The 12,344-nt window shown below is 50.3% G+C and overlaps 1 protein-coding gene across 2 annotated transcripts in view; it reads left to right on the top strand.

Moving 5' to 3' along the window:
* The first annotated feature begins 3,415 nt into the window (after nt 1-3,415).
* Nucleotides 3,416-12,344, top strand: part of ERGIC1 (endoplasmic reticulum-golgi intermediate compartment 1) — a 119,669-nt gene continuing 110,740 nt past the window's right edge. The window contains exon 1 of one of the 2 annotated variants that reach the window (XM_023218948.1): nt 3,416-3,620. In XM_023218948.1, coding sequence (XP_023074716.1) covers nt 3,601-3,620 — 20 coding nt within the window. In that variant the 5' untranslated portion in view covers nt 3,416-3,600. The remainder of the gene's footprint in view (nt 3,621-12,344) is intronic. The other variant, XM_023218949.3, reaches the window with a different exon arrangement.

Genomic DNA, 12,344 nt, shown 5'->3' with positions numbered 1-12,344 from the left:
CCAAGACAGAAGTCACCGTCTCTTGAAAACCTAATCTCAGAAGCAACGTGCTCATTGCTTCTGCCATATTTTGTGCACTAAAAATGAGTCGATAAGTCCAGCCTACACTTGAAGGGAGGAAATTACACAAGGGTATGAATACCAAGAGGTGGGTTAATTGGGGCAATTTCAGAGGCTACCTGCCACAGGTAAGGTATTATTAACCTTCATTTCATACCTAGACACCCAGCTGGTTAAGCAACTGGTCCAGGTCACCCAGCAGAGAGTCATCTGAGTCCGAAGTGGTTTTCGATTTCCCCAGGCTGGCAGGGGGTGTGATGGAAGAAGACAGGGAGAAGTTACTGGTAGGAAAAAAAAAAAAATGAGGATGGAGTCTCTGTTATTTATCTACTGCTATGTAACTAATTACCCACAACTTAATGGCTTAAAGCAAACATTGATTATCTTACAGTTTCTATGGATCAGGAATTCTGGAGCAGCTAAGCTAAGTATTTCTCAGGGTCTCTCAAGAGCCTGTGGTTAAGCTGTGGGCTGGGGATGCAGCTTTGGAGACCTGATCAGGGCTAAGCCGCTACTTCCAAGAGAGCCCACTCACATGGCCGTTGGTGGGAGGCTTCATTCCTCACCGACCAGACCCCTTTATAATCATGCTTGAGCCTCTTTAGGACAGGGCAGTTGGCTTTCCCCAGAACGAGTGATTCAAGAGTGGCTAAGCAGAGCCTCAGTGTCTTTTGTGACGTAGCCTCAGGAGTCATAACTGTCATTTCTGCAATATCCTGTTGATTACACAGGATAGGTCAGCCCTATTCATTGTGGGAGGTGATTCTAGAAGGGCATGGGAATACCAGGAGATCAGGATCACTGGAGCCTGGTTACCTACCACAGGGTTCCACGAGATTGATAATCTGAAAACCTAACTTTTATTGTCACTCCTCTGCTCAAAGAGACCCAGAGCCTTTCCACACACTGCAGACACAGTCTGATTTTCTTAGCTCCATCTCCCACTGGCTCCTGAGTGGATGGAGCATCTGGGACTGACACCCTGATCTGCTCACAGACCTCACCAGTCCCAGAGCGGAGGCACATGTTGATACCTCCCCTCCCATCCTTTGTTCTGTGGGAAGGCCTGTCTCCCCGGGAAGCCTCCACTCAGACTTCAATGCATAGTTAGTGCACCCTCAGCAGGAACAGGCTATGGCAGGATGCTAGGATATGATGATGATACCACCTTCTCTCAGGGAACTTTCTTTCTTTCTTTATCTTTTTTTTTTTATTATTATACTTTAAGTTCTGGGATACATGTGCAGAACGTGCAGTTTTGTCACATATGTATACATGTGCTATTTGTGTATGGCATCATCTTTTGTGTACTCATCAACCTGTCATCTACATTAGGTATTTCTCCTAATGCTCTCCCTCCCCTAGCCCCCTACCCCCCGACAGGCCCCTCTCAGGGATCTTTCACTCAGATGGGGAGGCAGTTACTATCGAATTAGTAATAACCTAATCACACATCATGCCCAGTTCTCCCAAGGAAACCTACAGGGTACCATGGGATTATATAATAGGGGACTGGCCTAGTCCATGAGCACTGGAGCAGTCAAGCAGCTAACCAGGCTGCACAGGTGTATCAGCATTGGGTTTAGGTGTAAGTGTCTGAAAATACAGAGTAACAATAGCTTAAATAAGATAGATGTTTGTTTCTCTTGGGCAGGTGTTTGAGGACGGGTATTTTGCCACTCAGAGACAGGAACTCAGGCTCTTTTTGTCTTGTTGCTCTGCTCTGTGTGGCCTCCACCTTATGGTCCAGGATGGTGACACCTACATTCACGGCAGCCAGATGGAGAAAGGGACACAGAGGGTAAAGCAGACATACCAGCTATCCCAGATGCCCCACAAGACACTTCCCTTTACTTCTCAATGCCACATCTAGCTACAGAGGAAGCTGGGAAACACAGCTTTCATCGTGAGCACCCACATGCCCGGCCAAAACCTGGGAGCTCTATCCCCACTCAAAAAAAGCAATGATGGTCAACCCTGTCTTGCATTTACTTTGTGCCAGGCATTTGCTGATCTTGGAGATCATCCCAAACGCACACTTGATTCAGTAGGTCTGGGCTGGGGACAAGAGTCTGTCCTGTGATGGCCATGTGGCTGATCTGTGGACCACATTTTGAGGAGGGAGGATGCGAGGTCACAGATCCATCATTGCATGGTTTCTTCCCACACAGGGCCAATGAATGGCTATTTGGAAGCAGTGGCTGCTCAGGGCCCCTTAACTCTCCGTGCTGCTGCTAGGTTTCCAGTTCAGGCTGAGATTTCCTTCTCTCCCCCAACAGTGTCAGACCACTGACACTGAATGAATGAATGAATGAAGGAATGAATGAATGAATGAAAAGGGAACGCAGAGATCAGGTCCGGCATGTGCTGTCCCTTCTGAATCCTCCTGGAGGAACCGGCACTGCGGTTCCCCTCTATTTACACAGGAGGAAACTCCGTTGACTCTGCTTTTTAAACCCTAGTCCTCACCATTCTCCCCCGGGTTTTTTCAAGCCCTGTGCCACCACAACCTTGGAGAAAGGGCCAGTGACAGAACCTGGGGGAAGTTCAGAGTGAGTTTCCCCTACTCAGGTCTTATGTGACCTCAACTACCATCTCCTCTAATCCAGCAGCCACGGAGGCAGTTGCTCTGTATTCCTGAGGAGGAAACTGAGGCTCTAAGAAGGAGACAATCAGCACAGTCCACGTTGGCCAAGTCACAGTGCAGGCCCCATCTGCCTCTGCCACAACCCTGCATGTTCTGGACGGACCTGGCTCAGAGCAGGTGCTCTATGAATACCCACTGAAGTGAACCACAGGGGCAGATGGAAGCAGGGACAGCCACCGCCAGCCTCAGTAGTTTCAGATGCCTGGCACTGTGCTAAGCCAGTCTCCTGTTTCTCAGCTGATCCCCAGGAAAACGCCCTCAAGTAGGTGTCACCGTCCTCTTTGTGCAGATGTGCAAAAGAGGCGGGGGGCTCTGAGAAGCCCAGTGGCTTTCCAGAGAGGCACAGCAGGGGCAGAGGTGGGTCCACCTTATTAGTCTAGGATGCTCGACCTCTTCCCTTCCCCAACAGTATTAGGCCCTCACTCAGAGCTAGACGCTGTGCACGGCCAAAGTCTGTATCACCCCCCACTCAATCACAGCTTCAGTGAAACTGTTTACAAATGCGAAAAACGGCGCTCGGAGAAGCAGAGAATTTGTCCGAGGTCATCCAAAGAGACGGAGAAGAAATCTAAGCGGGAGGCTTGAAGGAACGAGTACTGAAGTCGTTCGTGCACTCCCTTCCCTTCCGACAGCCTCGACTCTCCGCCCCTTCCCTGCCGGCCCGCAGGCCCCTTTAACCGGGTGGCGGAAGGGGCGGCCGGGCGGGCGGCGCCCAATGGGCTGCGCGGAGCGTCACTTCCCGACAGCAGGAGGCGAGTGGCGAGTGGCGAGTGTCAGGGGGACGGCCGGCGGGGGCGGGGCGGCCGGAGGAGGCGTTGGCAGCGGGCTCGGACCCACGCGGCGCCGTGGCCCGCCTGGCCTGCAGCGCTCCCACCCCTGGCGGCGGCGGCACGATGCCCTTTGACTTCAGGAGGTGAGTGTGGCGACCCCGGCCACTCGGGAGTTTCCTTCGCGGGCAGAGGGAGCGCCCCGGCACGCCGCGGACCCTTCCCGCCCTGTCTGCAAAAGCGGCTCCCCGCCCTGTGCATGCCTCGGCAGGCCCCTAGGGACCCCAGGCGAGCCCCCTGCCGCACACGAAGCCAAGCCAGAGCCTCGGAGGCCCCCTCGTGCAGAGAGAGACAAATCCACCCACCTTCCCTCCGCCGAGCCCCCTCCCCAGCCTGCCCTGATACCTTGCATTCCCCTCCCCCACACTCGGAAAGAGATTTCCTCCCTCCCCCAAGATGGGAACAGCCCTTACACCCCAGCATCCCTCTCCTCCCTCTACGGAGACTCCTTGGTGGACCCCACCCCAGCTGACAGGTGGGGCAGGGCACCTGGAATGAGCCCAGAGGGGCCTGGGGCCCCCTGCAGCCTGCCGGCAGCTGGAAGGTTTTAGGTTTCTGTAGCCTGAGGCTCCCCCAGGCCGGGCAGTTCTAGAGGCCTACCCCCGCCCCTCCCCCGGCCCCCCTCAGCCCCTAGCCCTGTCCTCTGGGTGTGGGGGCACCATGGGAAGGGGAGGAGGCGCCTTGGGCAGGGCTCTGCAGAAGGGCCACCGGGGTCTGGCCTTGGCTTTCTGCAGTCACCACAATGGGCCCTTTGTGGGGTCCAGCTGCCTCATGGTCTAGGTTGCACGGGGCATTCTGGAAGCCTGCGGGGGAAGAGATCTCCACCAGAGGTTCCTTTGAGGTGTGGAGTCCCAAGGGATGTTCTGGCCTGAGGTAGCCACACTTGGTTTTTTGGCTGGGAAAAGAGCAGGGCTTTAATGCAGGGAGGAGCTGGATTAGAATCCTGGCTCTGCCCTTTCTACTGAACAGCCTGGTATATTCTAGAAGTTAGGGGCAAGGGCTCTGGGTTCAGAACTTGTCGCTGCTCGGCTGACTGACCTCAGCAAGTCTCTGAGCGTTCTCAGTTTCACCACCTGCAAATTGGGGCTAAAAATAAGGTCTCCGCTGTGACGCCTAAGTGCATGAAACACCCTTAACAGAGTCTGGCATAATTTAGAGCTCAGAAATAGGGCATTAGTGGATGGGGGTGTTCTCCAGGAGGGGCTTTCCATATCCACAAAAGAGTGACTAAGATGCCTGTGCCACAGGAGGTATTTCTACCCCTCCTCTTATGTGTGAAGGCAGTGTAAAGTGATAGTCTACCCAGAGAGAAAGGCCCTTAGCCTGCCGTGACCACCATAGCATGGGATATATTGGGGTTTCAGCCCAAAGAGGACACCGGCCTTGGACCTGTTGATTGGCTGACATGGTTTTCCGGCCTGTCCTGGTCACTGATACCAGTTAGCAAATGTTTGCCAGCTTATTGCCCCTGCCAGGCGGCCCTGAGGCTAGCCGACCCAGGCAGTTTTGAACAAGGAAGGCCCCTCTGATGGAATTCAAGGCCAGTCCTAATAGCATCATAAGAGCTGTGGTCGGCACATCAATTCCTGGTTCCACAAAGCCTCCCCTTTCCCAGGCGGACCATAGAGATTCCTGCCCCCTCCTCCCTCACCCCTGTGAGGTGAGGTTCTGGTGATTTTGAGCTTGTTGGGGAAATTGATGTTTTTGATCTTTTAATCCTTTCTCCCTACACCTCACCCTTCCATCTTTCTGAGGAGGAAATGAGGCTCCAGGGATGAGGGCCTTATCTTGGACTTTATGGGTGCTAAATGGGAAAGGTAGACTTGGGTCTCAGGTCACACATGGCTCCCAACCATGTGCTCCTTGATTGGTGGCTTGGGGGGCAGGTAAGGGAAGTAAGGAAAATGGGTGAGGCCAGCTCTAGCCTTTGGCCTTGGAAGGGGCCTGTATCGGGCATTGATATTTAAAGAGAGAAACACTCAGCTCTGAGAAGCTGGCTAGTCTGGGGCTCCCTTGGCACACTTCAGGTCCCTGAGTGCCCAGATGCCAGGGGGCCCAGCTTAACTAGGAAATACCCCCAGGGCTTGGGCTCGCTGCAGGATGGTGAGAATGGATTCAGTGCTTCACATTTGCACCTTGGAGGATGAGCCATGTGTGCCCAGCAAACCTGTACTCTTTAAGCTCTGTGAACTACAAGGCTCCAGGACGTGGGTTCTACAGAAGGTTCTACCATCCCCATGTGCCTTCCTCCTCTTCAGTGTACATTCATCAAGTGTCCACTCCATGCTCAGCCCTCTGCCACAGGCCCCACCTTGGGGAAGTGGGTGGCGTGTGGTCTGGCTCTCTTTGCATTCTGAGAGAAGGGAAGAGGGCTTGATGGGGTCCCAGGAGTGGGGGTGTGCGTGAACTGGCACGCAAGGAGGATCTACCACTGTACACATACTTTGGGGTACAGACATCGATTCCCTTGTCACCTGAGAGAGGGAGTTTTAATCTTCATTTTAAATCAAAGGAGAGGGGAACTCCACCGAGTGGAAGCCGTTTGCTCTGGCCATGCAGTGCATGAACTGGTGGAGCTGGGATTTGAACTCGGTGCTGTTAGCTCCAAAGCCTTAGATCTGGGAGAAAAGGGAGAGTTCGGAGGGGCCCACCATCTGTCAGCTCTTTTAAGAATTGTGCGGAGTGGAGAGGGTTATACCATGATTAGACCTCCTCCTCCAGTTCAAGACCAGGGAGAAAACCAGTCTTCCTGCTCATGTTCCTCTTCTTAAAGTCAGAAGCAGAAAAAATAGTGCACTCTTGCCCTTCCCTACAGATGTTTCTGATTTTCTTACTGCCTGTAGAGCCTGGTGCAACTGAGTTCTGTGTTGTCCTGTCTGTGAAATGGGAATGAGTAGAGTACCTACCTAAGTAGAACAGTTTCAGAATGAGGCGGTGCGGAAAGCATTTAGACACAGAGTAAGCGCCCCATCCATTTTGGCCGCCATACTTATTTGTGTCATTTTATTTAAGCACCCATCATCTCCAACACACTATATAATTCACTTAATTATCATGCTGCTTCTCTCTTCCTCCCATTAGTACATGAGCTCCTGAGGGCAGGATAAAAATCTGGCTTCTTCAAGGTTGCATCTCTAGCACCTAGAACTGTGCTTGAGCCAAAGTTGATCCTTGGAGATGCCTCTTGAAATCTGTCAAGGAAGCCATAGACATGGCGTGACTTGATATGCCAGCTTCAGTGGGCAGATTTTCAGCCATTAGTGGAGAAATCTCCCCTCTCCACCCTTGAATCTGCCCTTTCTAGATTGTTTTTGGGGTTAAGGAAGGAGGCAGAGCGCAGGGGAGGGAGGCTGAGCTTTCAATGATTTATTGTGTTTGCTTTGCTCTTGTTAAAGTGTTTCGCTAATGGCTGGATGTTGCAGTTGTGGAACTGACCTTGTGACCCACATCCGTGTGTGTTGTTCCCAGTTCCGGCTGGCCTGGGGCCAGTAGCACCTGCTGCCTCCTGCACACCAGCCCAGGGTGGGTGAGGAGGGAAGATAACGGCATCCGGAAGCCCTGTACCCAGGCGCAGTGGTGCTTGAGCACTGCTTTCCGGGAGGTGCAGGTGGCTGCTGTCCCACAGTGATAGCCCCCACGTTGAAACCTCAAGACCTGGGAGGTGCCTCTGTACTGGCACTGACCAGATGCGCCCTGGGACCATTGGCTTCCCCTCCCGGAGCCTCCATTTCTTCATTTTAAGGAGGGGATGTAAACTTCGCTGCCTCACCTGGTAGAGTAGATGTAGGGGCAAGTGTGATGTCCCTGCAGTGCAGGATCAGGCCCATAATTTGTGGGGCCCAGTGCAAAATGAAAATGTGGAGTCCCTTTTTGAAAAAGTATTAAGAATTTCAGGACGGCAGCAGCAGAGCATTCAGCCAAGCGTGGACCCCTCTGAGTGTGTAATCCTGTGTGCCTGCACGGGTCCTGCGGCCCTGATGGGCTGGCCCTGCTGCAGGGCCTTGGTTTGGCCTCTACCACTTTTCACTCTGGCCTTCCGAGTGGTCTCTCCCCCTCCGGGATAGCCCAGACCTCCGCAGGACTCCTAGTGAGCTTTCCAAAGTTGATCTGATATTTTCATGTCCTGATTTCAGCCTTCAAATGGGTCTCATTGCTCTGAGAATCCAGTGTGAATTTCTTTTTTTAAAAAAATTATATAGAGATGGGGTCTCACTATGTTGGCCAAGTTGTTCTTGAACTCCTGGCCTCAAGTAATCCTTCTTCCTTAGCCTCCCAAAGTGCTAGGATCACAGGCATGAGCCACTGCACCTGGCCCAGTCTTAATTCCTTAGGCCCCAATAAGGAATGGGACCCTGGTAGCCCCATCAGTTCCTACACCAAGCTAAGCCCCAGCTACCACAGGGGCCTCTGAGCACAGAGTTAACATTCAACAGAGAGTAGCTAACATGAATGCCTGTATTTCTACTTTGTTGTTTCTTCCAGAAAGAATTCCAAGGAAGCTGACAAGAACATATACTTTACAGCAAGTTTTAAAAAATATAAATAGGGGCCGGGTGCTGTGGCTCATGCCTGTAATCCCAGCACTTTGGGAGGCTAAGGCAGGTGGATTACCTGAGGTCAGGAGTTCGAGACCAGCCTGGCCAACAGGATAAAACCCTGTCTCTACTAAAACTACAAAAATTAGCCGGGTGTGGTGGCACACGCCTGTAATCCCAGCTACTCAGGAGGTTGAGGCAGGAGAATTGCTTAAACCCGGGAGGCGGAGGTTGCAGTGGGCTGAGATCTTGCCTCTGTACTCCAGCCTGGCTGACAGAGCGAGACTCTTGTCTCAAAGAAAAAAAAAAAAAAAAGTGTAGGCCAGGCTCACACTTGTAATCCCAGCACTTTGGGAGGCTGAGGCGAGGGGGGAGGATTGCTTGAGGATTGCAGGAGTTCAGGACCAAGCTGGCCAACATAGCAAGACCCCATCTCTATGAAAAAAAAAATAGCTGGGCATGGTGGTGTGCACCTGTGGTCTCAGCTTCTTGGGAGGCTGAGGTGGAAGGATCACTTGAGCCCAGGAGGTGGAGGCTTCAGTGAGCCAGGTTCATGCCATTGCATTCCACACTGGGTAACAGAGCAAGACCCTGTCTCAAAACACACACACACACACACACACAGGCTTAAAAATCAGGGCAAAAAGAAAATAAAAATTCTACCAGAGAGAAAATTATGTGAAAAGGTCAGTATTTCGTGTTTATTGAACATTTGCTAGTGCCAGGCACTGTTGTGAGGATCTTACTGTATCAGCCCATTTAATTCCCCACAGTCCCACAAGGCAGGCACTGTTGTCACCCCACTTTACAGATGAGCCAGTGGAGGTGCGTCAGAGTTCGGAAACACGGTCGTTCCTGTTCCTGGAGCTGGGATTGGAACACTGCCTTTTGGCATCGGAGCTCCACTGTGTCCTGTAGGTTCATCTCTAAGGCTTTCTCTTCTCCATTCACTAAATTCAGAGAGAACTGAGAACTCTTCTAATTGGATTCATTGGATTTCTCTTCACTAATCCTCACCCAGCAGTGCTCATTAAGAAGCTTAAAGCCATCAACTTTTCCCCCCCAGCCTCATGTAGCCTGACACCTGATTCTGAAATGGTCTTTAAAGACCCTTACACCAGCTAATGGCATCACGCTCGAGGGGCTCAGTTCTCCCGTGCTGGCCGCTGGGGTTTTCCAGCTTAGAGCATCATGTTTACCTGCTTGCTGGGATATGGAATAAGATGGAATGTCCTCTCCTCCCAAGGCAGTTTGGATTCCTGACTATGGTGCTGTAGTAGCAGGAGACAGGGCTTTAGTCAGCTGTGTCCTGGTTAAGTTGCATTCCCCATCTGGTAATCCTTTCATATTTTATTTGGAGTTACTCCTAGCCAGTTTTCATCAGGCGTGGGAGAGACAGGCAGGGTGTGAAGAGGGCGTTTGGGGTGAGGCTTACCCGGTACATCTAAATTAGTGAGTCTCAACCCTGGCTGTACATTAAAGTCTCTCATGTGATTCTAATGCACAGCCAAGACTGAGGAGAATCGCCCTGAATTGGGAGAACCAATAGGAAGCAGTGCTGAGAGCACCAGGGAAGCCAGGTCGTTGGCGGTGGAAAGCCTTGCCTCGGGAGGCTGGGGCATGGAGTTCCGGTCCCACCCATCACTCCTGCATGACCGTCGGCAAATCTGTTACCCCACCAGTAAAGTGGACAGTAAGGGGCCGTAACTTTCTACTAATATCCTTGCTCTTCAAAGTGCGGTCCCAGATGCCAGCTTCAGCAGCACCTCGGAGCTTGTTGGAAGTGGAGAATCTCAATGCCCACCTGGAATCTGAATCTGTATTTTAACAAGATCCCCAGGTGATTCATGTATTCATTAAAATGTATAAAGCCCTGGTCTGTATGATTGATTTGATTCAGTGTCTGCCAGTCTGTGTCCCTCCATGCCACACTGGCTGCCTCACTAAGGGCTCTGAAGAGTCCAGCACGAACGAACCAGAGCTATTTGGTTCGGCCCAGCATTGCCACATGTATAGTCTCAGATGCCCTGTTGTTTATGGAGTGGCTAGTACCATTTCTCAAAACACAGTTTGGGAAACATAGCCCTAATTGATCCTTTAAGGAAGTGGCAATTAGCTTAATTGTCTGTTGTCAACTTTAACTTTTAGGTCTATTAACTTAATTACATTGATTATGTATATGGGAAAAGTACAGGACAGGAAAAAAACCTCCAACGCTTGGCTGTATTTGTTTTAAAAAAAAATCTTGACCCACGGGAAAGGCAGGGTGAACTCAGGGTTCCCTGTACAGCCAAGAGCCAGGGGACATATGGGGCCTTTTACAGATACCTCCTCTTCCTCTGAGTGGGCATGATCCTTCCTGTTTTATGTCCAGGGAAACCGACCCTCAGAAATACTGGGTCACAGCTCGTGCATCTGACAGTGTAATCCTTATGCCCTTGACAATTAGCCTTCCTCCTGGCACCTGCCAGGCAGCACAGCTACACAGGAAGGAAGATCCGCTTGAAATGGACAAACCATTCTGTTTCTCCAAAAGGTGGGAACCCTATTCGAGATGAGAGGCCTGGCTGTAATTACAGTTAGTATAGTCAGAGGACCCGGATGTCCCTGATGTACTAAGGACTGGCGTTGTGATAGCCCCTCTGTACATTAGCTTTCCTTTCCCAGATTCTGGTCTGGGTCTTGAATATCTTTGGAGGAGAAGTAATGCTTATCTTATTAGCAATGCCTTACTGCCCTTCAGCTTGTAATGTCTTGAGCACTGGGCTAGGCATGTCATTGGACTTATAAAATCACACTGGCCTTACAGACAGACACAATGATTCATGATTTATTTTCTTTGTTTTATTTTTAAAGTTAGCATATGATAAAATTAATGTGTGTTTGTGCACTGTTCTATGAAATTTAAGACTTACCATGTAACCACCACCACCATCCAGATACAGGACAGCTCCGTCTCAATCACCCCTCACATCTCATGCTGTCATGCTGTAGTCACACCATTAATTTGGTTACTTTTTGTGTGGTAAGAATACCTAACATCAGAGCACCCTCTTTTTTGAGACAAATTCGTTCTTATTGCTCAGGCTGGAGTGCAATGGTGCAATCTCGGCTCACTGCAACCTCCGCCTCCCGGGTTCAAGCAATTCTCCTGTCTCAGACTCCCAAGTAGCTGGGATTACAGGCATGTACCATCATGCCCAGCTAATTTTGTATTTTTAGTGGAGGTGGGGTTTCGCCATATTTGCCTGTTTTAGATACTTCATGTAAGTGGAATCATGCAGTATTTGTCATTCTGTGTCTGCCTTATTTCACATGACATAATGTCCACCAGGTTCATCAGTGGTGTCACAAATGACAGAATTTCCTTTTTTAAGGCTGAGTAATATTTCAGGGTGTATATATACCATATTTCCTTTGTTAATTTGTCCATTAATAGACATTTAGGTTGTTTCCACATCTTGGCAGTTATGAATAATGCTGCAGTGAGCATGGGAGTGCAGATGTCATTGAGATCCTGATTTCAGTTCTTTTGGATAAATACCCAAAAGTGGGACTGCTGGATCCTATGGTAGCTCTATTTTTGATTTGTTGAGAAATCTTCCTCCTGTTTTCCATAGTGGCTGCACTATCTTACCTTCCCACCAACGGTGTACAAGGGTTCCTTCTCCCCACATCTTGCCAACACGTCTTTTGTTTTTCTGGTAATAGCCATCCTAACAGGTATGGAGGTGCTATTTCATTGTGATTTTTATTTGCATTTCCCTGATGAATAGGGATTTTGAGCATCTTTTCAAGATCTTGGCCGTTTATATGTCTTGTTTTGAGAACTATCCATTCACATTTTTTTGTGCTTTTTAAAATTGGGGGTTTTTTTGCCCAGGCATGGGGACTTATGCCTGTAATCCCAGCACTTTGGGAGGCCAGGGTGGGTGGATCACCTGAGGTCAGGAGTTCGAGACCAACCTGGCCAACATGGAGAAACCACATCTCTACTAAAAATACAAAAATTAGCTGGGCGTGGTGGCATGCACCTGTAGTCCCAGCTACTTGGGAGACTGAGGCAGGAGAACTGCTTGAACCTCCAGGAGGCAGAGGTTGCTGTGAGCTGAGATTGTGCAACTGCACTCCAGCCTGGGTGACAGAGTGAAACTCCGTCTCAAAAATAAAATAAAATAAAATAGGGGTTTATTTTTGCCCCTGAGTTTAAGGAGGTGCTTACATATTCTGGATATTAGCCCCTTATCAGGTATATGGTTTGCAAATGTTTTCTTT

This window comes from Piliocolobus tephrosceles, chromosome 4 (genome assembly GCF_002776525.5).
Source record: "Piliocolobus tephrosceles isolate RC106 chromosome 4, ASM277652v3, whole genome shotgun sequence".
In the NCBI taxonomy this organism is placed as follows: Eukaryota; Metazoa; Chordata; class Mammalia; order Primates; family Cercopithecidae; genus Piliocolobus; species Piliocolobus tephrosceles.
Note: the sequence above shows the minus strand (reverse complement) of the source record. Positions and strands in the feature narration are given on the sequence as shown.